General features: G+C 40.5%; 1 protein-coding gene across 1 annotated transcript in view; it reads right to left on the bottom strand.

The window, feature by feature from the left end:
* Positions 1-5,456: 5,456 nt before the first annotated feature.
* Positions 5,457-26,413, bottom strand: part of LOC117339769 — a 28,025-nt gene continuing 7,068 nt past the window's right edge. The window contains exon 2 of the mRNA XM_033901483.1: positions 5,457-5,579. Within this exon, the coding sequence (XP_033757374.1) occupies positions 5,457-5,579 (123 nt within the window). The remainder of the gene's footprint in view (positions 5,580-26,413) is intronic.

The raw sequence follows: 26,413 nt of genomic DNA, 5'->3' as shown, positions 1-26,413 counted from the left end.
GTATCCGCATGTCTGTCGAAACTCACGTGTTCTGGTTACAGTAAGTATCGTGTCGGTCACATGGTTAAAAATAAAATCAAATAAAATGTGTTGTTTTCTTGTAAATTCTTACCTTTTTAATTAATTTCGTAAGTTTATACAATACCTAGTTGTTTGTAGCGATGTTGGGTGGTCTGGGAGGGGTACCATTAACAGGGGAGGTAACGGACAGCTGTCTGAAGCATGTAGACATACGCACACATACGTGCCACTAGGACACATACATTCTACAGCACAACCTGGGACGTTTAATACCACTTATAGAGTTTCCGAAATACAGAAATCTTCAAAGTGTCGATAGAATCTCGTAAGTCAATTCTGAGCTAATGAAATATGGCCTTTAGGGAACCCACGTAAATATAAGTTATACAGCCAAATTTATTTGCTTCAATTCATATCATGTTCGTATTTTAACGGACTTGAATTAACTATATTACTTTTATCTCTCCATAATTTCTACCACATAGACAGTAAATACAAGGAAGGACAAATGGCAACAATTAGAACAGGCTTTGAAGTCCGTATTGCAACACGTTTTTTCAGTCCAATTCTAAATCAGCAGGGGCATTGTGGGAAGGGGGCCAAGCACAGCTTCCGTATCAGACCTCGGGGAAACCCCGGGGTAATTTGATTGATAAACATCAAAATAAAGCCATAACCAGAGGTTAGATGTAGCTTGAAAGGAGTTATTAGTTCCAATGTCGGGCGGGAGTACAATATACTGTTTATCAGAAATGATAATTTGTAGTAGAGAACGACACTTCAGGGAGTCTTTGAGAAAAGCCCATGAAGTGGTCCTATATACTAGAACAGGTCTGTGTAAGGCAAGATTACACAACGACCGTGATATAGGACACAAGCGTCTCTTCCTAACACAATCCCACGTGATAAAATCGTATTAATTTTGATGCATGCGCGATTATGTTGCGCATGTGAAGTCAGCATTTACGATCGTCTACGCCACTAGATAAATCAATGTCCGCATTTTTATCCAGCCAACCAGAAACGTATAACCTTACAACCGAAATTGGAAGAACAAGACTGAAAAAGCGGGAAGAATACGATTATGGAGGCATCAGACAGAGAACCGACTCGTGCGTATATGGGAATGTTAAGGAAACACACCAAAATACCAGAAATCTTAACGTGATGAAATCAACGCCTCGGCTGGGACGGAAGTAGCAATGTTTGTATAGTCTAAGTCAACACTTACGATGGACCAATCTCTAGGAAATCACTACCACGCCTGGCATCCCCTGACAACCTCAACCGGAAGTAGTTTTATCTCTCCATTAACACGACGAATAGGAATTTACAGACGGACAGAGAATTATGGTAAATTCGTCTCACGTCTTTTGCGATGAGTTTAACGTTAAGTTTTAATGGTGCGCCATAGACATACGAAACACGCGCGCATGCTCGTTGGAGTATTACGGCCTCCACAATGAATTGATTTCGGTTGGGTGCGTTCGATACGTCAATAACCAATCAATAGTTTGCACTAGCGTGCTGGCTAGCCGCTCTTGTATGGTGCTTGATAAGGAAAATGTAACCACGGAGCGCTAATGGGCAAATGTCTTCGGCCTTCAATATTCTCGTTGTTAAAAATGTCAGTGTTCTGAAGTGATCTGTGTCATATTAATTTTTACCGTTCGCCTGATCTGATAGCGCCTTGAGTGTCAGTGATTTACACCAACACCGAAACTCTCCAATGTTTGTACAACTTGATTAATACCACAATCTGGGTTACAAACACAAACGTGTAAATAGTGGTTCTCGGTGTGCGACCATGTCGCTTTATTTTATGTATCTGTGGTACATGCAGTTACTCCCGAGAGAATAACAACTGTACCAACAACAAGTGTGACGACAGCGATCAGTACTAACCGATTCTGCCACCTAATGGTTAGCGCCCTGATGTCAGAGGACAGGGGATCGCTACCTACACCAATAAAGTCAGTTTCTTTCCAGCAAAACATACTAACATTTCGAATTCTCACTTGGCCATTTGCCTGTTGTAACGCCCGGAAGATACGGTGTTTAGTATATCTATACTGGTATAATGGCAATTAATTGTGAGGCCCCAGTATAAATGACAAGCTAATACAGACATTTCAGATCATTGTTTTAGTAATAAATGTATTAATGTCAATATCAGAGAGAGAGAGAAAGAAAGAAAGAAAGAAAGCTGATTATGTGTCAGTTTAAAGAGGGAAAGAGAACAGAAAGATGGAGACGTGATCAATACCGATTGATTATAAAAAGAAGATAAATGATGAAGTAGTAAGAATGATGGAAAAAATATGAATTACTCAAATAGCGACAAAAAAAAAATGAGAAAATTTGAAGGAAAAAGAAGAAATATCGGTTAGGACAATGGTATTTAGGAGGAGGATAAGAAGGGAACAGAATGGAGAGTGGAGGAATAAAAGAGAGAGAGAAACAAGGAAGTGTAGGGACGGAGAAGGGGCATCGGATAGAGAAAAGGAGAGAAAGTAATGTTTAGGCAATAAAATGACCGGGAAGTGGAGACAGAAGGGGGGTGGGGGTGGGGGGGGGGATGGGGGGGTGGGGGGTTGTCTTTTGTCTTATATAAGTAAAATAGTAAAGGAGAGGAGGGAGACGAGTGGGCCGACATGATGTGGGAAATAGGAAGGGAAGAGGGACGAGTGGGCGGGCAGCATTATGGGAAAGATAAAGGGAGAGAGGGGAGACGAGTGGGCGGGCAGCATTTCGGGAAATATGAAGACTGAGAGGGGAGACGAGTGGGCGGGCAGCATATGGGGAAATATGAAGGCAGAGAGGAGAGACGATTTGGCGGACAGTATGTACAGAAATAGAAAGAGACAGGAGGAAAACGAGAGGGCGGGCAGTATGTGGGAAATAGGAAGGGAGAGGAGTGAGGCAAGTAAGAAGGAGGGAGAAGGAGTGAGGGTGAGGTGAGAACCAGGAAGTGGAAGCACAGGCTGATTGACTGAGAACAAATAACAGAAGAGTTAAAAAAATGAACCATCACATTTGAAGGATTTGGATGGGCAGCGAGAAACAAGGCGATAAAGAGGGGAATATTTACACATTTTTACTGACAACTTTGTGTTAATGCTGGTCACGTGACCAACACCGAAAGATGGCGCTGATCGGGACCATGATGACAGTTTGACACGATTTACTTGATTAATAAAAAGAAAGCAATCAGCGGCGATCGTCCCGCAATCTGTATCGTCATCAAAGCACTGTGTACAGCTGGTCTTTTCCTAAGCTAGTACCAGGTACCGGTGACATCTCCTCCTACTGTGTACAGCTGGACTTGGCTCTGACTGGTACCGGGTAACGGTCACATCCCCCTACTGTGTACAGCTGGACTTATCTCTGACTGGTACCGGGTACCGGTCACATCCCCTCCTACTGTGTACAGCTGGACTTGTCTCTGACTGGTACCGGGTAACGGTCAACGGTCACATCCCCCCTACTGTGTACAGCTGGACTTGTCTCTGACTGGTACCGGGTAACGGTCAACGGTCACATCCCCCCTACTGTGTACAGCTGGACTTGTCTTTGACTGGTACCGGGTAACGGTCACATCCCCCTACTGTGTACAGCTGGACTTGTCTTTGACTGGTACCGGGTAACGGTCACATCCCCCCTACTGTGTACAGCTGGACTTGTCTCTGACTGGTACCGGGTAACGGTCACATCCCCCCTACTGTGTACAGCTGGACTTGTCTCTGACTGGTACCGGGTAACGGTCACATCCCCTCATACTGTGTACAGCTGGACTTGTCTCTGACTGGTACCGGGTAAACGGTCACATCCCCCCTACTGTGTACGCTGGACTTGTCTCTGACTGGTACCGGGTAACGGTCACATCCCCCCTACTGTGTGACAGCTGGACTTGTCTCTGACGGTACCGGGTAACGGTCACTTCCCCCCTACTGTGTACAGCTGGAACTGTCTCTGACTGTTACCGGGTAACGGTCACATCACCCCCCTACTGTGTGCAGCGGGACTTGTCTCTGACTGGTACCGGGTAACGGTCACATCCCCCCTACTGTGTACAGCTGGGACTTGTCCCTGACTGGTACCGGGTAACGGTCACATCCCCTACTGTGTACAGCTGGACTTGTCTCTGACTGGTACCGGGTAATGGTCACATCCCCCTACTGTGTACAGCTGGACTTGTCTCTGACTGGTACCGGGTAACGGTCACATCCCCCCTACTGTGTACAGCTGGACTTGTCTCTGACTGGTACCGGGTAACGGTCACATCCCCCCCTACTGTGTACAGCTGGACTTGTCTCTGACTGGTACCGGGTAACGGTCACATCCCCTCCTACTGTGTACAGCTGGACTTGTCTCTGACTGGTACCGGGTAACGGTCACATCCCCCTACTGTGTACAGCTGGACTTGTCTCTGACTGGTACCGGGTAACGGTCACATCCCCCCTACTGTGTACAGCTGGACTTGTCTCTGACTGGTACCGGGTAACGGTCACATCCCCTCCTACTGTGTACAGCTGGACTTGTCTCTGACTGGTACCGGGTAACGGTCACATCCCCTCCTACTGTGTACAGCTGGACTTGTCTCTGACTGGTACCGGGTAACGGTCACATCCCCCCTACTGTGTACAGCTGGACTTGTCTCTGACTGGTACCGGGTAACGGTCACATCCCCCCTACTGTGTACAGCTGTATTTGTCTCTGACTGGTACCGGGTAACGGTCACATCCCCCCTACTGTGTACAGCTGGACTTGTCTCTGACTGGTACCGGGTAACGGTCACATCCCCCTACTGTGTACAGCTGGACTTGTCTCTGACTGGTACCGGGTAACGGTCACATCCCTCCTACTGTGTACAGCTGGACTTGTCTCTGACTGGTACCGGGTACAGGTCGCATCCCCCCTACTGTGTACAGCTGGACTTGTCTCTGACTCGTACTGGGTAACGGTCACATCCCCTCCTACTGTGTACAGCTGGACTTGTCCCTGACTGGTACCGGGTAACGGTCACATCCCCCCCTACTGTGTACAGCTGGACTTGTCCCTGACTGGTACCGGGTAACGGTCACATCCCCCCTACTGTGTACAGCTGGACTTATCTCTGACTGGTACCGGGTAACGGTCGCACACCCCCTACTGTGTACAACTGGACTTGTCTGACTGGTACCGGGTAACGGTCACACCCCCCCTACTGTGTACAGCTGGACTTGTCTCTGACTGGTACCGGGTAAACGGTCACATCCCCTCCTACTGTGTACAGCTGGACTTGTCTCTGACTGGTACCGGGTAACGGTCACATCCCCCCCTACTGTGTACAGCTGGACTTGTCTCTGACTGGTACCGGGTAACGGTCACATCCCCCCTACTGTGTACAGCTGGACTTGTCTCTGACTGGTACCGGATAACGGTCACATCCCCTCCTACTGTGCACAGCTGGACTTGTCCCTGACTGGTACCGGGTAACGGTCACATTCCCCCCTTCTGTGTACAGCTGGACTTGTCTCTGACTGGTACCGGGTAACGGTCAGCAGTTTAATGTTAGCCTACAATAAGACAGAATATTAATAATTTATTTCGATAAAAAGTAGTTACCGGTCAGAAGGCGATGTGGTACAATTTACACGTAGAAAATGAGCTCCTCATCACACGTAATATTATGCCATTACACACTAAGTGATTCTTTTATTCTTAATTGTCATTGTCAGATATTTCATAAGTTGAGTATGTATACGATAGGTATTTCGTTTGTATAATGTCATTGTCAGAAGTTGAATATGTATATCTACTATTTAGTAATATATTTTTTATTTCATTTTTCGCGCTCAAACCTAGATCTAGAAAGGTGAAAACTTCTAAAAAAAAAATAAATGATCCCACATTTGTAGTTCCGTGGTGATTCACACAAACTACATCATTGTAACAATGTCAATATATCTAAAACATTAAAGTGTTCGGTATAATCTACCAAATGCTTTATAAACATGAAAAGCGCATTGACCAATGAAAAAAAATGTCTTAAAATAATGGGAACTGGTTTTACCAGTAATTGGTAAACAATTGATGACTTGTCGAATGGTCAACAGTAGACCTTCTATGTACGCTCTTCGTTGGTACATAATTAGCAATAATGATAATTCAAATGTCTTATAAATTAAAAAGGTTTCGATTTCCTAATCAGCGCAATAAATTGGAATCGCCATCTTGTTGATAACACAATATGGTACTTCGCCCTCCAATAGTTTTCTGAAAAATGTGTTGGTCTTAAGATTTTCAAATCATCACTACCGTTCAATTGCCTTGATCTAAATCAAGATGGATATCTTTCCCTCTGACAGTTGTGGAAATAAAAATGTGTTACACAATGGCAGGGAACATCTGCAGTCGAAAGCTATTCTATAGAGATCCAACACAGCGAAAAGACTCCGCTCAAAAACATACAGCTAACACTGCATGGTTCTTACAATTATAGTTAACAAAATATCAACGTAATTACACAGACGATTAAAAATATTATTGACGAACACTTTTGATCAGCGGAGGAAATAGGCCGCTAATCGTTGGCGCATTAAGGGGAGACGGAAGCGCCAAGGAGCGATAAATCGTAGTTACATATTGACGTTTGTTTGCACAGTTCCGAATCGCGCGGTGGATAGCACCCTGGTCTCGTGACTTATGGGTGTTGAGATGAGCAGGAATACTACGAAGAAGGAGATAAATACGAGCTAACGAGGGGACACTCTACCAATGGAGGCTTCCCTTCAGCTCACAATGAGCAAATGAGGCCTATTGTTTTGCTGTCATTGTTTTTATGGTCGTATGGATTCACACCCGGCTTGTAGTGATATTTAGTCGGAGTAAATTATGGTATTTTTTCACTCAATGAGCAGAAAATGATGTTTTTATGTGCTTTATCCTGCCAGGCTGTCAGAGAATCTACAATCATAGAGTTGTGTCGGTTACAAAGCTTGTCGTTACGTAGAGAGATGCTGCCCTTCGTAATATTACTATGACGATACACAGAACCAGGCAATTTACTCAGTTATAAATATCGAAACGGAACACGTGGTAATAAAACCCCCAGCGAGAAATATCTGACTGCATTTAGCGAGTCATGGGCTTCTAAATCTGATTGAAACCGACACAAACTATTTAACGTCAGACATTGCAATGAGCGCTGTTCAAATTTGAGTGCATGCAGAAATGTACGGATCACGGAAACGTATTGACCGACTGAACGTGTGTCCGTCGTCAGGTGCGTACGATCCGACATTTAACTTCAAACTGGCTTCTCTTATAAATACGAGTTGTAAATGCAATCTGAAGAAGATAGCTCGAATTGCCTCTTTTGCAGTTAATTCTGACATTTTCAACACTTAAGGACGACATCCCCTCCCGACGGAGACTTATACGATCCGAACATTCGACCGGTTTTAAACGCTATTTGATTGATAACACCATCCATACATATGCTGCAAAGCAAGGGGCGTCAACAGCAATCCCAATGATTGTTGTTCGTCAGAGAGTCACTGTAGTATTTCACGCGAGTTCTTGACTTTGGGTAATGAAACGTTGATAGGAGTAGGCTTCTCACCTCCCCTAGGATACTAATCTGCTGATCTATAAACGCGTGCTTTACTCACGTGCATGGCGTCAATCTTTGTGTATTTATTGCTAAATTGGCGGTATCAGATATATAATTTCAGATAACGACTTTCTCTCGTCAAATGATCGCTGTATTATCGGCCATTAATTGATGACCAATTTGACACCAAGAAAGCTCGTTATAACGGAATCGAGTGAGTGTACATCATAAGAGATGGCCTTAAGTTAATATTGTTGTCATAAAAGTAATAACTACCAAAACTAACGATATATTGATGTAAAAACACACATTTTATGGATTGGGTTTTTTTTTCGTAAACAAAAGCAGGTATTCTACTCTGCGAGCTTGTTTCAATTGCTTACATAGCTTTGTAAATGGCGTTTTACCTAAGACCAAGTTCCATATGTTCTAAATTCCAAGAGAACAAAACGGAACGCATAACTGTGTCTAAAGCATGCGGGAAGTGGTGGAGTGGAGTAATTGGTTCGCGGAGTAAGTGAGGTTTTATTGCTAACCCTGTCATTTAACTCGGCAGTCATGATTTATGTGTTATACTGTATGTGCATTGCACGTTTTACACGTGTGTGTGTGTGTGTATGTGATTGGTATATCACGGTATAAACGTTATTTTACACGTGTGTAGGTGATTGGTATATAAACATTATTTTACACGTGTGTAGGTGATTGGTATATAAACATTATTTTACACGTGTGTAGGTGATTGGTATATAAACATTATTTTACACGTGTGTAGGTGATTGGTTTATAATTTGTATCAACATTATTTTACACGTGTGTAGGTGATTGGTATATAATTTGTATAAACATTATTTTACACGTGTGTAGGTGATTGGTATTTAATTTGTATAAACATTATTTTACACGTGTGTAGGTGATTGGTATATAAACATTATTTTACACGTGTGTAGGTGATTGGTTTATAATTTGTATCAACATTATTTTACACGTGTGTAGGTGATTGGTATATAAACATTATTTTACACGTGTGTAGGTGATTGGTATATAAACATTATTTTACACGTGTGTAGGTGATTGGTTTATAATTTGTATCAACATTATTTTACACGTGTGTAGGTGATTGGTATATAAACATTATTTTACACGTGTGTAGGTGATTGGTATATAAACATTATTTTACACGTGTGTAGGTGATTGGTTTATAATTTGTATCAGCATTATTTTACACGTGTGTAGGTGATTGGTATATAATTTGTATAAACATTATTTTACACGTGTGTAGGTGATTGGTATATAAACATTATTTTACACGTGTGTGTAGGTGATCGGTATATAATTTGTATAAACGTTATTTTACACGTGTGTAGGTGATTGGTATATAATTTGTATAAACATTATTTTACACGTTTGTAGGTGATTGGTATATAAACATTATTTTACACGTGTGTAGGTGATTGGTATATAATTTGTATAAACATTATTTTACACGTGTGTAGGTGATTAATATATAAATGTTATTTTACACGTGTGAAAGTAATTTAATATATAAACATTATTTTACACGTGTGTAGGTGATTGGTATTTAATTTGTATAAACATTATTTTACACGTGTGTAGGTGATTGGTATATAATTTGTATAAACATTATTTTACACGTGTGTAGGTGATTGGTATATAAACATTATTTTACACGTGTGTGTAGGTGATCGGTATATAATTTGTATAAACGTTATTTTACACGTGTGTAGGTGATTGGTATATAATTTGTATAAACATTATTTTACACGTTTGTAGGTGATTGGTATATAAACATTATTTTACACGTGTGTGTAGGTGATCGGTATATAATTTGTATAAACGTTATTTTACACGTGTGTGTAGGTGATTGATATATAATTTGTATAAACATTATTTTACACGTGTGTGTAGGTGATCGGTATATAATTTGTATAAACATTATTTTACACGTGTGTAGGTGATTGGTATATAATTTGTATAAACATTATTTTACACATGTGTAGGTGATTGGTATATAAACATTATTTTACACGTGTGTGTAGGTGATTGGTTATAATTTGTATCAACGTTATTTCACACGTGTGTAGGTGATTGGTATATAATTTGTATAAACATTATTTTACACGTGTGTAGGTGATTGGTTTATAATTTGTATAAACATTATTTTACACGTGTGTAGGTGATTGGTATATAATTTGTATAAACATTATTTTACACGTGTGTGTGTGTGTAGATGATTGGTATATAATTTGTATAAACATTATTTTACACGTGTGTAGGTGATTGGTTTATAATTTGTATAAACATTATTTTACACGTGTGTGTGTGTGTAGATGATTGGTATATAATTTGTATAAACATTATTTTACACGTGTGTAGGTGATTGGTATATAAACGTTATTTTACACGTGTGTGTGTGTAGATGATTGGTATATTATCGTATAAGCTTTGCTGTTTTACACCTGTAAACTACTGTTACACAGTTAAACTATAATATAGACAATATTTAGTAAATATTTAAAGTTCAAGCGGTAAAGGACTTCCTCTTCTATCGCAAACCTGTTCTTTATTGAATAAGCTACGTTTAAAACAGAAATATATTATTAAATAGTTCATTTCTCCTGTACCCGGAACATATAGACAGGTACCAGTAATGACAGGTGATCTCTGAGAGAAGGTTTTAAATGATTCCAATGATATAATGTCATTTTACTCGTTCCAATCGATCTAGGATATAATTCTTTTGATTCTTTATCTCTTTCGATAACGGTGCAATGCTGATATAATGACGGTTTCCCTAATTGTTCGAGACATTTTCCATTAACATTTTTCGAGATATATGAGTGTGAAAATGAATAAAAAACGTAGATCTAAAATCAAATAACCGGTAAAAAAAGCATCACCAGTCACAGTATATTCGACCACAAAATATGTATAAAAAACAACATTCCTTTGAAAACAAGACACAAAACAGAATCCAAAGATGACTCATGCGTAATTGAATTTGTCTTTGCCAATAGAAACTTCTCTGTGCTTTTTTTTCTCAAATACAGAAAATGTCCAGCGTTTAATGGCGAAAGCTTTAAAATCTTTCTGCACGTCGTTACTTACGAAACTAGATTTTTGTAAAACATTCTTTTATTCAGCAAAGGAAATGTGTTTTTACTGCTTTCTTTAGGTAACAAAGTTAATTATTCCGAATGTCGTTACTTAACGCTCTTAACTTCTAAACGACCATAAAGCTTGCCTTCGTCTTCTATACGAGCCTCGATCTCGCCGGGAGCCTAGCTTCCGGTCATTTCCGGCAGAGCGTAATAGCCATTTCTAAAGGTCAATGTCGAACGTTTAAAATTTAGTAAATTTGTCACATTTTAGTCAATGCCATTAGGCAGGGATTCTCGGCGTTTGTTGGGCCATAAGTAAGTCTGGAGCACGCTGTTTGACCTCCCAATGTTGGCGTGAACTTTGTCAGCCCGAGTGTGCCCGGAAGGGGAAGAGCGGACACATTAACGGTGAACGACCAGAATAGTAAATCCGCGATACCCTACAGTGTTCACTTGGACGGATAAATACGGAAGCCCTCAATAGTCAGACAATAGTCTCCAGTAATCTGGAATCATCCCGTGCTGTTGCTCAATTGCAGAAAGAAATATATATATATATAGTGTTACTGATGAACCGAGTTCAATGTTTAAATATACCATGTTTTGTACTCTGGTCTATACCAAAGCTCGTGCATGCGTGCAAACCACAAACCCGGGCTTAGTAATTCGTGCCACTAAGGAGAAATTATATAGCTTTGCCACAAACGATGATAACGGACAGTTTAGTAAGGCTCCCCATGTTGAACATGGTACTTTACGACAAATTGTAAGGATTTTCATTTATATCAATATATCTTCATTCTCCGTGGCGTTCGCCTATATGTTGTTCGTAAACCGCATTTTACAGTAGTATATGAGACTTTTTACTGCAGTTTGTAGTGATTCGGTCAGTGTAGGAATACAGATAGAGATTCCTGGATAAACATGGCCGCCGGTCACTTTCGGTTTTTATATAAGGAGCTTTCCGAATTTATTAGCCTATAGTTGTATAAGCGGCCAAGAAAAAATAAAGCATGTTTACGAATATAAATTGATGTCAAACACCATACCAACGTCGTCTGCTAGCGCCGGTGATCTGACCGATTAAACATGGAATCTGTTTCAAACGAAATGTCCTTGGAATCGTTATCACCTCCCAACAGGAAAACTTTCCTTTATAAATTCCAAATGGATAATCTTCCGTAAGTACCGTATAGCCAGTCGATGGACACCTCGACCATTTCCGAGGAAACACTCGAAAGTCTCGATGCAATCTGTTTGAGCCAAACTTCATCACTTCTAAATCATATATCAATGGGCGATAACGGCTTTTTTGACAAACCATCAAACTAGCAAACTACTATATGATTAAAAATTCAACTTTTGACAAGTTGAATTTATGTTCAAACCATTTTGTTTGTGCTGATGATGGCAATAGGACCTACATTGTATATTATTTTACCGGACATACCGGCTGTTCTGGGAATTGAAATTACTGGCGTCAGTTTTTGGGAAAGCGGTTAATATCATTGAACTATTTAAGGATTGAATCTTGATTTGGTCGATTTCATGGGGTCATGAATTGAGTTGCTCTTGAGACAAATTTAATGAACTGCGAAGCAGTTCATGTTGAATTTGTATCAAGAGCAACTCAATTCATGATCCCATGAAATCGACCAAATCTAGATTCAATCCTTATATTTCAATTGTTTTTTTTTTCTAGAATGAAAAAGTCGGCCTAGATATTAATATCTTGTAGCTTGTGCAAGTCTAAATGCGGAAAAGCCCGAGGAGTTCCGGATTTTGCATGTCTAGTCGGTCGAGTAAAATAGTCCGCTATTTTAGGATTGAAAAACAGTATTACTTTGTCAAAATAAAAGTATTTAGCATATCTGGACTTTCATAAAATACAAGAATACATTATAAATTTGATAATTTTAATAATTATTCGATGCTTATAACAGCAATGTAGAAAAAGTGAAATCGTTCCGCGGAAGGATTTTAACCATGTATTCATACGCACTGATCAGTGTTAATCTGGTCAAATTCATGAGCAAATGAAACAGATTAAGTTTGGTAGTTTCATTGAGTCAAACTTGAGTAGAAATTGAAATATTACACTATGCTAGAAAACAGTCGATATGAATACAGTTTATGTGACAGATAAAACTGGCGACATCCTATTTATCTGTCACCCGAATCGCATTGATATCACTGTATACCGGCATCTGGTAACAGTGTTCTTGTATGGAAATGAGATTTCATTTCAATAAAGGTGTTTAAGGTAAAATGGTGGTATGGCGGTATGACGTCAGTATAATGGTGGTATGTCGGTATGACGTCAGTATATGATGATATGACTGTGTGACGTCAGTATTAAGGTGGTATGTCGGTATGACGTCAGTACAATGGTGATATGTCGGTATGACGTCAGTACAATGGTGGTATGTCGGTATGACGTCAGTACAATGGTGGTATGACTGTGTGACGTCAGTATTATGGTGGTGTGGTATCCACAAAGCCGTGTGATAATGCTTACTGTCCTCCATACTTGGCTTCCAAACCATAATTTCGACAGCTGGCAATGAGAATAAGAAGTAACAACAATTTCAGACAGGAACAATCAATTATTTAAAAACTTAACAGACTGCAGGTTTAAATCTTGCGAACAGTTTCAGGTTTACCGAAGTTATGTAACGACTCTAGAAAAGGAAGATCGATACATATTAGTGGCAAAAATATAACAAACATGCATCGCCACAATGTAAACAATATATGGCTATCATTGCTCCTGGGAAGTAGCCATTTATCTATTCATTATCCGTCTAATCTAGTACTGGATACTTGTGTCGACGTCATCAAATTTGTGACTAGCTCTTGTGACGTGTGTGTGGCATTCTGCACCAAGTAACATTGCATTTAATGGTAACAAATAACAAAGTACTTGAGAGAACGGTTCCGGATGCCAGGTTCCTGTATCGGTTTTGTTTTTATTCTCTCCTAGCGCTTGGAAGTAAGATGGCGCATTGAGATAAAACGACTAGTCAATATTTACCTATCGATTAATAACACAGGCAAACATACACAAAAAAACACAGATATGGTGAAAACAAAACCCAATTAATCCTGACTCCTTAATATCACACAATGTCTGTGATCGTGTGTCTGAGATTGAGGCTGTCATGAGGAGCTGTTACTCTGATACATTATGCAGGATTGCGGATGGAGATATGCTGAGCTATTTCATATTTCTTCACGAGACGTCCTCTTGTGTTTCTGGGTATGTTTAGTCCCGAGATGCCCCTTGTATTGTCGGGTATTTTTGCCACGAGATGCCCCCTGTATTGCTGGGTATGTTTAGTACCGAGACGCCCCCTGGTCTTGCTGGATAATTTTTGTCATGAGACGTCCCCTGTTTTGCTGGGTAGTTTCATTGCTGGGTATGTTTAGAACCGAGACGACCCCTTGTCTTGCCGGGTAGTTTCATTGCTGGGTATGTTTAGTCCCGAGACGTCCCCTTGTGTTATCAGGTATGTTTAGTCCCGAGACGTCCCCTTGTCTTGCTGGGTTTGTTTAGTCCCGAGACGTCCCCTGTTTTGCTGGGTAGTTCCATTGCTGGGTATGTTTAGTACCGAGACGTCCCTTGTATTGCCGGGTAGTTTCATTGCTGCATTGGTATGTTTAGTCCCGAGACGTCCCCTTGTGTTAGACCGAGACGTCCCCTTGTCTTGCTGGGTTTGTTTAGTCCCGAGACGTTCCCTTGTCGTGCCGGTTTTTTTTTAGTCCCGAGACATCCCTTGTTTTATCAGGTATGTTTAGTCCCGAGACGTCCCCTTGTCGTACCGGGTTTGTTTTGTCCCGAGACGGCCCCTTGTATTGGCAGATGTATCGATAGAGCTATAATCCCGAGAAGTTTCCTTGTATTTTACAGAGTATAAGTTTATATGCCCTAGATGCCCAACTATTTTTTGCACATATACTCGCCAATATCATAGATTATTAAGTGCTTCTTGACTTTTACATCGAATTGATACTTTTTATTTTTAATGCTATGTCGTAATGAAAATGAATTTTACGGTCCATAGTCAACTTGTCAATTCCGTGTACGAAATCATTTATAAACCTACTGATCAGGTTCCGAACTTATAGTAGAACGACTGTTCGACGTCAAATATTGTAAAAAAGTTCAGTTTTGGATTTGGCATTAAATCTTGCAATATAGAAAGAGTTTTACATTTACTGAATCAGCAAAACTTCCGCTACACTAGCGTTTAAGGTTGACAAGATATCGGCATACGTTTTATCGTGGCGAGATGGTATTGGCAAACATTAGTGACGGGAACGAGATGGTACTGAGATACATTACTTTTGTACACACTTACAACGCGACAAGATGGTATCAACAACATTTTATCGTGACGAGATGGTACTGAGATACATACTTATAACGTGACGAGATGGTATCAACAACATTTTATCGTGACGAGATGGTATCAACAACATTTTATCGTGACGAGATGGTACTGAGATACACACTTATAACGTGACGAGATGGTATCAACAACATTTTATCGTGACGAGATGGTATCAACAACATTTTATCGTGACGAGATGGTACGGAGATACACACTTATAACATGACGAGATGGTATCAACAACATTTTATCGTGACGAGATGGTACTGACAAACATTTAATACGGGGCGAAATGGTATTGACATACTTTAGTAATGGGGCGAGATGGTATTGAGCTACATTAGTAACAGAGCGAGATGGTATTGAGATATCTATATCGAGACGAGATGGTACCGGTTTATGTTTCGGGTCGATATTAAACGGTAGAATATGATCATATTGATATATAAAGTACATTCTTTGTATATCTGGACGAGATGGTTTTGAGATAAGTTTGTATTGCGAGGAAATGGTATGGATATACTATTGTACCGGGTCGAGATGGCATTAGCATTTATCATAGAGAGATGCTGGCAGCGTGAATCACCATCAATCATCACGCCCCCTCCCCCTCCCCCCTCCCCTTCTATAAAATATATAAATATTACAACTTGAACTAGGGGGTATACTATTAGTGGCCGTATCAGAAACACATCTGCTAACTTATTATGTGATAAAAAGAGATGAGTATTAAAATTGTATTACATGAGTTTCTGCATGAAGACAGGAGACCCCCAACACTTTTCATGGAGATTTAAGTGATTACTTTATCTTATCCTATTGGGTAATATCTATGGAATTTGCACGCTGCTTTTGATGAATTGAATTATTGAAGTTTTTTTCTCACAAAATGAACCGTATTCTAATAATTTTTCTGACTACCATGTTTTAATTTTAAGGCTTTTTAGCGATTTACTGGTGAAGTATATTGTGCCCCCCGTGCTGCACATCAGAAGAAGAGGATTTTTAACCAAAGCAAGAGGGTATCTTTCAGACTTATATAATACCTAGTTATAATGTGTTGCTAAATCACATACTATTAAAGGTGGTCATCGCCCAAAGAACAAAATATCAGTAACAAATCAAAACAAAATATCGGTTACAAATCAAAACAAAATATCGGTTACGAATCAAAACAAAATATCGGTTACATAGAACAAAATATCGGTTACAAATCAAAATAAAATATCGGTTACAAATCAAAACAAAATATCGGTTACATAGAACAAAATATCGGTTACAAATCAAAACAAAATATCGGTTACAAATCAAAACAAAATATCGGTTACATAGAACAAAATATCGGTTACAAATCAAAACAAAATATCGGTTACAAATCAAAACAAAATATCGGTTACAAATCAAAACAAAATATCGGTTACATAGAACAAAATATCGGTTACAAATCAAAACAAAATATCGGTTACATAGAACAAAATATCGGTTACAAATCAAAACAAAATATCGGTTACATAGAACAAAATATCGGTTACAAATCAAAACAAAATATCGGTAATAAATAAAAACAAAAAATTGGCAACAAATCAGATGTTGCTTCAAGATGTCTATTTCGCCTTTCACTGTCATTTGTGACAGTCTAGTGTCCAACTTGGTCAGGAAAATACTTTCCTATAAATAGCTCGTTTAAATGCTATATTTGGCCAGTGACGCGTAAAATTGAAATCGAGGCTACTATGTACACGTGACATTGGTTTGGGAAATTACGCCGGTCCCGCCAATATTCCAGTTTCCGGACTGTGAACTGTATTTTCATTTCAACAACGGCCTTATCAAAGATCAAATGTTAATTTAGCTTCTTTTTTTATAGAATATTTGATTTGCATTCATTAAGCCCTTGTTGAAATGTAAAATACAATTGTATATCAAGTTCATAATGAAGGAATAAGAAAGCGATACGGGATTAGGGCATAACGTATAAAAGAGTCGACTTTAGCCTATCTGTACCAAGTATACTACGTATGGTATGAAAGAGGGTAAAGACTTACTTGTTTGGTGACATTCCGATAATTTATATTTCCTCCCAAAGATATTTAAATATTCTGTCTGTGTCAAATTCTTTTTCTTTTTTGTGGCGGACTGTGTTTATGTATTCTTTCAAGTATTTGTTTGGTCATTCTTGTTTACATCAAACCTTGAAATCGCATTGCATTAACGAATTGGGGAACCTTATATGGGAACCTAATTTGCATGTTAAGTCGTCGTCTCGACGATTGATATCTGTCGGGGATCTCCATCTATATATATATGTATTTATACATTTTTCGGAACCCAGCATTTCGTGAAATTTAAAAAGGCAATGCTTCATTTGCACTTTATTCAATTAATCAGAAATTTATTATTTGCTTCGGCGGTGACCACCTTTAATACGGACACAACCCCGGTCGTGATCCTCTTGTTTTATAAACTGATTAACCGTGTACAGGGTCAGCACGTCTAAACCGTTTTTCTCCATTTCCGAGCCGCCGACTATTTTTAAAACTTTGACATGTTTTACGACATTTGGCCGACATTGTCTTTGTGTGTTGGTCTGTTAACTTAGTAACACACATTTTACACCAATACCGCACGCGCATTGATCACATCCGGTCGATTTTGTAATGAGGTCGATCACTGCGACACTTTTGTATTGCGCAATAGACTTGTAAATATAGTGCCACGCACACAGGAAGTTCCGCCTGTACACGACCTTTTGCGACAGGAAGGGTTTACAATCAATCAATTTCATTATACTTCTGTATTTCTATTAATGTTCACTGAATACGGCTACAAAAAAGGTAATTTTTATAATTGTAGGTTTGTCGATAACCTGATACAATGTAGTTTATCTTTAGTTGAATGAGAGACTAGGTGATATTAAAGATATCCGGAATGAGGTAATTATCAGGGCTCTGGCGCTCACGTGCGATAGCTCGGCGTTGGTTGACGAGTATCGATTTTGAAGGACAGACCCAGTGAGGAGGAAAGATCGGAAAACAGATACTTTTACACTCACCTCAAAACTAAAATTTAACTTTGATTTTCAGACGCAGTCTGATATTGTATAATTCGGCCTCCTGGGAAATCAGCATATGTCCCTGGTCGAGAGCAGTTCTAAAGTGACGGAAGCTGTAATATATCACCTTCCTATCGGTAAATAAAAACTAAAAGGTAAAAAAGGGTGCGACCTTCACTTATAATCAGGGAAGCCGGAACGATATAAATAAGATTTAATGTATTGTCTACTCTCTCGAGAGATCGTTTGACAGTTTTAGAATTACTGTTTTAAGTGATAACATGGTGTAATTATTTTCTATCGCAATTTTGCCTTTGTGTAAGCTATTTGTCAATACACAGACCCTTTAAACCCATGTGTCATTAACCTCTGTGAGGTGAGATATCGGGTGAAATGGCAGGATCAGGTGCATATGTCAATACATTGCTAGGTACATCTAGAAAAAACAGTCGAATGGTGGCAGCTATGATAATACTATATTTCCCTACCCTAGTGTCTCCTGTACTAAATACCCCGCCTACATCTCCCCACCCTAGTGTCGCCTGTACTAAATATTCCGCCTACATCTCCCTACCCTAGTGTCTCCTGTACTAAATACCCCGCCTACATCTCCCCACCCTAGTGTCGCCTGTACTAAATATTCCGCCTACATCTCCCTACCCTAGTGTTCCCTGTACTAAATACCCCGCCTACATCTCCCTACCCTAGTGTCGCCTGTACTAAATATTCCGCCTACATCTCCCTACCCTAGTGTCGCCTGTACTAAATACCCCGCCTACATCTTCCTACCCTAGTGTCGCCTGCAATAAATATTCCACCTACATCTCCCTACCCTAGTGGCATCTGTACTCACTATTCCGCCTACATCTCCCTACCCTAGTGTCTCCTGTACTAAATATTCCGCCTACATCTCCCTACCCTAGTGTCGCCTGTACTAAATATTCCGCCTACATTTCCCTACCCTAGTGTTCCCTGTACTAAATATTCCGCCTACATCTCCCTACCCTAGTGTCGTCTGTACTAAATACCCCGCCTACATTTCCCTACCCTAGTGTCGCCTGTACTAAATATTCCGCCTACATCTCCCTACCCTAGTGTCGCCTGTACTAAATATTCCGCCTACATTTCCCTACCCTAGTGTCGCCTGTACTAAATATTCCGCCTACATTTCCCTACCCTAGTGTCTCCTGTACTAAATATTCCGCCTACATCTCCCTACCCTAGTGTCTCTTCTACTAAATATTCCGCCTACATCTCCCCAACCTAGTGTCTCGTGTACTAAATATTCCGCCTACATCTCCCTACCCTAGTGTCTCCTGTACTAAATACCCCGCCTACATCTCCCTACCCTAGTGTCGCCTGTACTAAATATTCCGCCTACATCACCCTACCCTAGTGTCACCGGTACTAAATATTCCGCCTACATTTCCCCACCCTAGTGTTCCCTGTACTTAATACCCCGCCTACATCTCCCCACCCTAGTGTTCCCTGTACTAAATATTCCGCCAACATCTCCCTATCCTAGTGTCGCCTGTACTAAATACCCCGCCTACATCTCCCTATCCTAGTGTCGCCTGTACTAAATATTCAACCTACATCTCCCTACCCTAGTGTCGCCTGTACTAAATAGTCCGCCTACATTTCCCTACCCTAGTGTCGCCTGTATTAAATATCCCGCCTACATCTCCCAACCCTAGTGTCGCCTGTACTAAATACCCCGCCTACATCTCCCTATCCTAGTGTCGCCTGTACTAAATATTCAACCTACATCTCCCTACCCTAGTGTCTCCTGTACTGAATATTCCGCCTACATTTCCCTACCCTAGTGTCGCCTGTACTAAATATTCCGCCTACATCTCCCAACCCTAGTGTCGCCTGTACTAAATATTCCGCCTACATCTCCCTACCCTAGTGACATCTGAACTAAATATTCCGCCTACATCTCCCCACCCTAGTGTCTCCTGTACTAAATATTCCGCCTACATTTCCCTACCCTAGTGTTCCCTGTACTAAATATTCCGCCTACATCTCCCTACCCTAGTGACATCTGAACTAAATATTCCGCCTACATCTCCCTACCCTAGTGTCTCCTGTACTAAATATTCCGTCTACATATCCTAACCCTAGTGTCGCCTGTACTGAATATTTCGCCTACATCTCCCTACCCTAGTGTCGCCTGTACTAAATATTCCGCCTACATTTCCCTACCCTGGTGTTCCCTGTACTAAATGTTCCGCCTACATCTCTATACCCTAGTGTTCCCTGTACTAAATATTCCGCCTACATATCCCTACCCTAGTGTCGCCTATACTAAATATTCCGCCTACATCTCCCCACCCTAGTGTTCCCTGTACTAAATATTCCGCCTACATCTCCCTACCCTAGTGTTCCCTGTACTAAATATTCCGCCTACATCTCCCTACCCTAGTGTCGCCTGTACTAAATATTCCGCCTACATCTCCCCAACCTAGTGTTTCCTGTACTAAATATTCCGCCTACATCTCCCTACCCTAGTGCCGCCTGTACTAACTATTCCGCCTACATCACCCTACCCTAGTGTCTCCTGTACTAAATATTCCGCCTACATCTCCCCACCCTAGTGTCGCCTGTACTAAATATTCCGCCTACATCTCCCTACCCTAGTGTCTCCTGTACTAAATATTCCGCCTACATCTCCCTACCCTAGTGTCGCCTGTACTAAATATTCCGCCTACATCTCCCCAACCTAGTCTCTCGTGTACTAAATGTTCCGCCTACATCTCCCTACCCTAGTGTCGCCTGTACTAAATATTCCGCCTACATCTCCCCACCCTAGTGTCGCCTGTAATAAATGTTCCGCCTACATCTCCCCACCCTAGTGTCTCCTGTACTAAATATTCCGCCTACATCTCCCCACCCTAGTGTCTCCTGTACTAAATATTCCGCCTACATCTCCCCACCCCAGTGTCTCCTGTACTAAATATTCCGCCTTCATCTCCCTTTGACATTCCTCTCTGATATTCTTTTTTGCCATTGTTACATTCTGTTAGTCTTTGACATCCCCCTGACCATCCTTTATACCATTGTAACACCCTGTTGACCTTTGACATACCTCCCTGAACTTCCTTTTTACCTTTAGAACACGTTGTTGACCTTTGACATTCCTCCTTGACCTTTGTATTTACCTTTGTAACACTGTGTTGACCTTTGACAGCCCCTGACCTTCCCCTTTATCTTTGTAACACTGTGTTGACCTTTGACAGCCCCTGACCTTTCCCTTTATCTTTGAAACACTGTGTTGACCTTTGATATTCCTCCTTGACCTTTGTATTTACCTTTGTAACACTCTGTCGACCTTTGACCCCCCCTCCCCCCCCCCCCCCCCCCCCGACCTTCCGTTTTACCTTTGTCACACTGTGTTGACCTTTGACATTCCTCTCTGACTTTCTGACTTTCCTGTTTATCTTTGTAACACTGATGACCTTTGACACCCCCTAACCTTCCCCTTTATCTTTGAAACACTCTGTTGATCTTTGATATTCCTCCTTTACCTTCGTATTTACCTTTGTAACACTGTGTTGACCTTTGACAACCCCCCTGACCCCTATTTTCAGCACGTCCCTAACCTTTGACATACCTCCCTGACTCCCGTATTTTCAGCACGTCCCTGACCTTTGACATTCCCCTTGATACCCCTATTTTCAGCACGTCCCTAACCTTTGACGTACCTCCCTGACACTCCTATTTTCAGCACGTCCCTAACCTTTGACATTCCCCTTGATACCCCTATTTTCATCACGTCCCTAACCTTTGACATTCCCCTTGATACCCCTATTTTCATCACGTCCCTAACCTTTGACGTACCTCCCTGACACTCCTATTTTCAGCACGTCCCTAACCTTTGACATACCTCTCTGATACCCCTATTTTCAGCACGTCCCTAACCTTTGACATTCCCCTTGATACCCCTATTTTCACACGTCCCTAACCTTTGACATTCCCCTTGATACCCTATTTTCAGCACGTCCCTAACCTTTGACGTACCTCCCTGATACCCCTATTTTCAGCACGTCCCTAACCTTTGACATTCCCCTGACAACCCTTTTTTTTCAGCACGTCCCTAACCTTTGACATACCTCCCTGACACTCCTATTTTCAGCACGTCCCTAACCTTTGATATTCCCCTTGATACCCCTATTTTCAGCACGTCCCTAACCTTTGACATTCCCCTGACAACCCTTTTTTTCAGCACGTCCCTAACCTTTGACATACCTCCCTGACACTCCTATTTTCAGCACGTCCCTAACCTTTGACGGACCTCCCTGACTCCCCTATTTTCAGCACGTCTCTAACCTTTGACGTACCTCCCTGACTCCCCTATTTTGAGCACGTCCCTAACCTTTGACGTACCTCCCTGACACCGGTATTTTCAGCACGTCAAAAACCTTTGACATTACTGTAGGAACCCCTTATTTCATCGTACATCACCTTTTGGCATTCCTCCAAGATATTTTTTCAACATGCCCTTCCGACCCTGGTAACACCTTGAACACGTACCTGGATTGCGCGTGACTACACTCGCGCACGAGCTCGTTAAGTCTGCATGATGCCAGAATATACATCTGGGTCAACAATTGTGACCTATACGCGTATTGTTTGTGCTTTAAAAGTAAATTAAAGTTTGGTATCTGTTCCAAACTTGATTCTATATTTGAAATACGAAGCTATGGTAAGGGCCCAGGTCTGGCAAAATTTAGATAGTTACTTGTTTGCACAATGTCAATATAATGTTTATGTAATTTACAACAATTGCGAAACAAATTATATCAACATAAATTAATCACACTTGTTGGCCCGGATGGAAGTGCGTCACGGGTCTTCCTGTAGGAGGAAACTGGAGTACCCGGGGAAAACCCACGTGGCCGGGCAGGTGACCCCATACTTGTCCCGTCCGATCGGGGAATCGAACCCGGGCCGCCTAGGTCATACAATGACTATTTGATAACGTAATATATTCAGGATACACACCAAGTGACTGGTCCTCTGCCATTATTGTACATGTACATAAAAAATGTTTCCGTAGTGACCCGGATAACTTAAAGGCATAAGTTAAATAAGTTATCTATGTAAACCTTGTTATCACCACACTTATTAAACGTATGTACAAAACAATAGTTTAACGAAAGCCCAATTTGGATTGCGTCCCGGAGTTAGTACTGTTGACGCTAGTTTTGCTTTCAATTATTTCAAAAACTTTGTCAGAAAAAAAAGAGATTATATTGCTGTTTTGATGATTTCTGACGACATTTGTTAGGATAAGTCTGTGGTATAAGCTATCAAAGTTGGGCATCAGAAGTAAATTTCTGAAGACAGTTAAGTCCTTATTCCTCCGTATTAATTAACGGCAAATGCTCAAATTATTCCACAAACAATGTCGGATTAACGCAAGGCGAAATATTGTCCCTTTTACTTTTTTATTCACTTCTTAATGATATTAAAAATAGTTTAATTGAAAATGGTGCCACCAATTACCTTTTGAGAATTGATGATTTAGTTTTGTTTACTCCAATAAATGGAAACTAGAAGTGAATATAGATATGACGGCTGTATAAAAGACAGGAAATATAATGACAATCATATTGACATCGTGACAATTTTTGTTTTCTTCGCTACTCTGTTTAGGTTTAATGATAATAACTTTAACTATATGGTCAAACATGTAGCTCATCTGGGTCGTAAAGCACTTTTCGCTTTACGGTTCAAATGTAACGGCATTCAATTAACTATTAAGTCATTGTTAGACCTTTTTGATACATTTGTTGGAATTGTTTTCAATTATTCTTATGAAATATGGCGAAGGTCTAATTACACAGTAGTAGAAAGGATCCAATTGGAATTCTGTGAAAATACTCTGGAGAAATCTACCTGTAATGCTACGGTTTATGTTGAATTAGGTCGATTGCCTTTGGCTAATGAGCACATTTTTGGAATAACAAAATATTGACTTAAGCTATTAAATCATGATAATTGTATTTTAAAGAATTTTTTTTGGTCAATGGAAACTGAAAAAGATTATCTGAAATCTAATCGGCCAGTGTTTGTAAAAGAGAAACTTTTTGAACTTGGATTATGTTTGATAGGGATGAGACATGCTCCTTCCGACATCACTTTATTACCCTTGATCAGGACCAACAAACCCTATACAACTCTTTAAATGTTTCTAGTAAATGGTATAAGTATCTAATAGACAATATCACTTTACAATATTACTTAATCTAATCATTGACCAACATAGAATTGCAATAACTAAGCTACGTTTGTCTACGCAGGTAGAAGCATTGGTGGGAATAATAGACTTTGTGACAATTGCACACAAAACGAGGTTGAGGATAAATTTCACTTTTTACATGTATGTCCTAAGTATTCAGATTTAACCAGTGGCGTAGCCATAGACTATATAGCATCCATACTAATAATAATATTGCGTTCGAACGCAGTACCTTTTTTTGATGATGTCCGTTTCAAGCCGTCGTACCATTGCCCCCCTCCCGCAGTACAGGTATAGAGTACAATAGGAGTTTCGCTGCCCTTGTAATGGCCTGTATGTACGATTCAAAGCCTACAGAACTTTAACTAAAGTGATCAAAAGCTTGTTCTTTATCAGATCTTAGCCCAGTGTGATGAATATCATTACTTACATGGTCATGGCGAGAAATGTACCACGGCATCTTAAATGTAGCGTTCAGCTACAGTTCAAAGCCGCGTCTTCATCGGCGTTGCTTACATTTTCGGATGTTTGAAGAAGGTCAACGATTTACCGTTCTGCACGTGTTACAAGAAAAAGGCAAATAGATATACACACTCTCTCTCTCTATATATATATTATATAGTGTTGATAGAATGCGCGGATGTGGCGCAGTGGTATAAGCTGCGGGTAGTTTTGGCTAGGCGATTAGGTGCTTTAGATCGTGGGTTCGAGGCCCGGTCAGAGCACGAGTCACACACGAGTCACACACGAGTCACAACATTGTCTTCCTTCGTCATTTGTGTTACTGTCATATGTGAACCACGTGTTGTTGATCAGAATGTTAAAGATTTGAATTTTCTAGCGTAGTTTAAATTCTCATACAGAAGGAACCGATCTGCATTAGGAGACAGATTAAGACATCCTGATACAGGACAGACTTCATCAGCGATGTCTACAGAACGTAAGTTTTACTGATTATTGGTAAGGTTCGCTCACTTGTTATCGTACCGCCAGATGGCGCCTGTATAGAGATGTAGGCCACCGCACCAATATCTACATTTGTCTATATAAACTTTGTTTTAAACATATGTGAAGTTTCTCTGTCAACACACCCATCTCCATCTAACCTCGCCAACACCGGGTCACGTTCGGCCCCCTTCTCTTCCACACAGAAGCTATATTAGGTCAGCGTTCCCTTGTGGAACCCAATTCACCTCTGACAACCGACCCCTAAAAAATCGAAAATTGACTTATCGTGACGTAACGAGGAAGAATTTGCGTGGAAATTGACATCAGATTTAGAGCTTAACAACGCCAAACAATGAGCATCACCAAGAGTAGATGTGTTGGCCCTCACAAGGCTGGTGGTGAGAGAAGGACGAGTTATCAAACATAACCTCTTCAAACTGTAGTTTGAAAACAAGACACCTGCTATGTGATAATATTCTGTCAACATGTATCTGCTGTATATATAAATACCTACATTTTGGCGGACAGAAGGAACATTTACTGTTAATGAGGAACGCGTACTTTTACCGGCCATAAGGTGTCAGACTCTTCTCTCTAAAAGACATGCAGCCCTTAAAAGCATGCATCCTCCCCTAACTGGCATATATACAAGTACATCATATTTAAATACGCTCTGAATCCTACCACCGAATAACATATAGGGGCGCAATGTTACACCAGTTGGTCGCTTTACGACTATTGTGACGTCACTGATATCATTTAGACAATGTTAAGGCTACTTTTCTTAGAACATTACAAAATGGCGTTAGGCATTGTAAAAGGATTTCTCTACTAGTCTAGTCATTACTCTAGCACACAGTGTTACGGTCCTATAAACGCAAAGCTAACGTCTTTATAGCAGTAGCAATGCGTGATCAGACCATGACACGGGTTGCGTAAATAAATGATCAGATGCATTTATGCCTCAATAAATAAATAGATTAATAAATAAATAAATAATAAATAATTCAACAAATGAATAATAAAAATAAT

Source organism: Pecten maximus, chromosome 12, assembly GCF_902652985.1.
Source record: "Pecten maximus chromosome 12, xPecMax1.1, whole genome shotgun sequence".
NCBI lineage: Eukaryota > Metazoa > Mollusca > Bivalvia > Pectinida > Pectinidae > Pecten > Pecten maximus.
The sequence above is the reverse complement of the archived record's forward strand: the minus strand, read 5'-3'. Positions and strand labels throughout refer to the sequence as shown.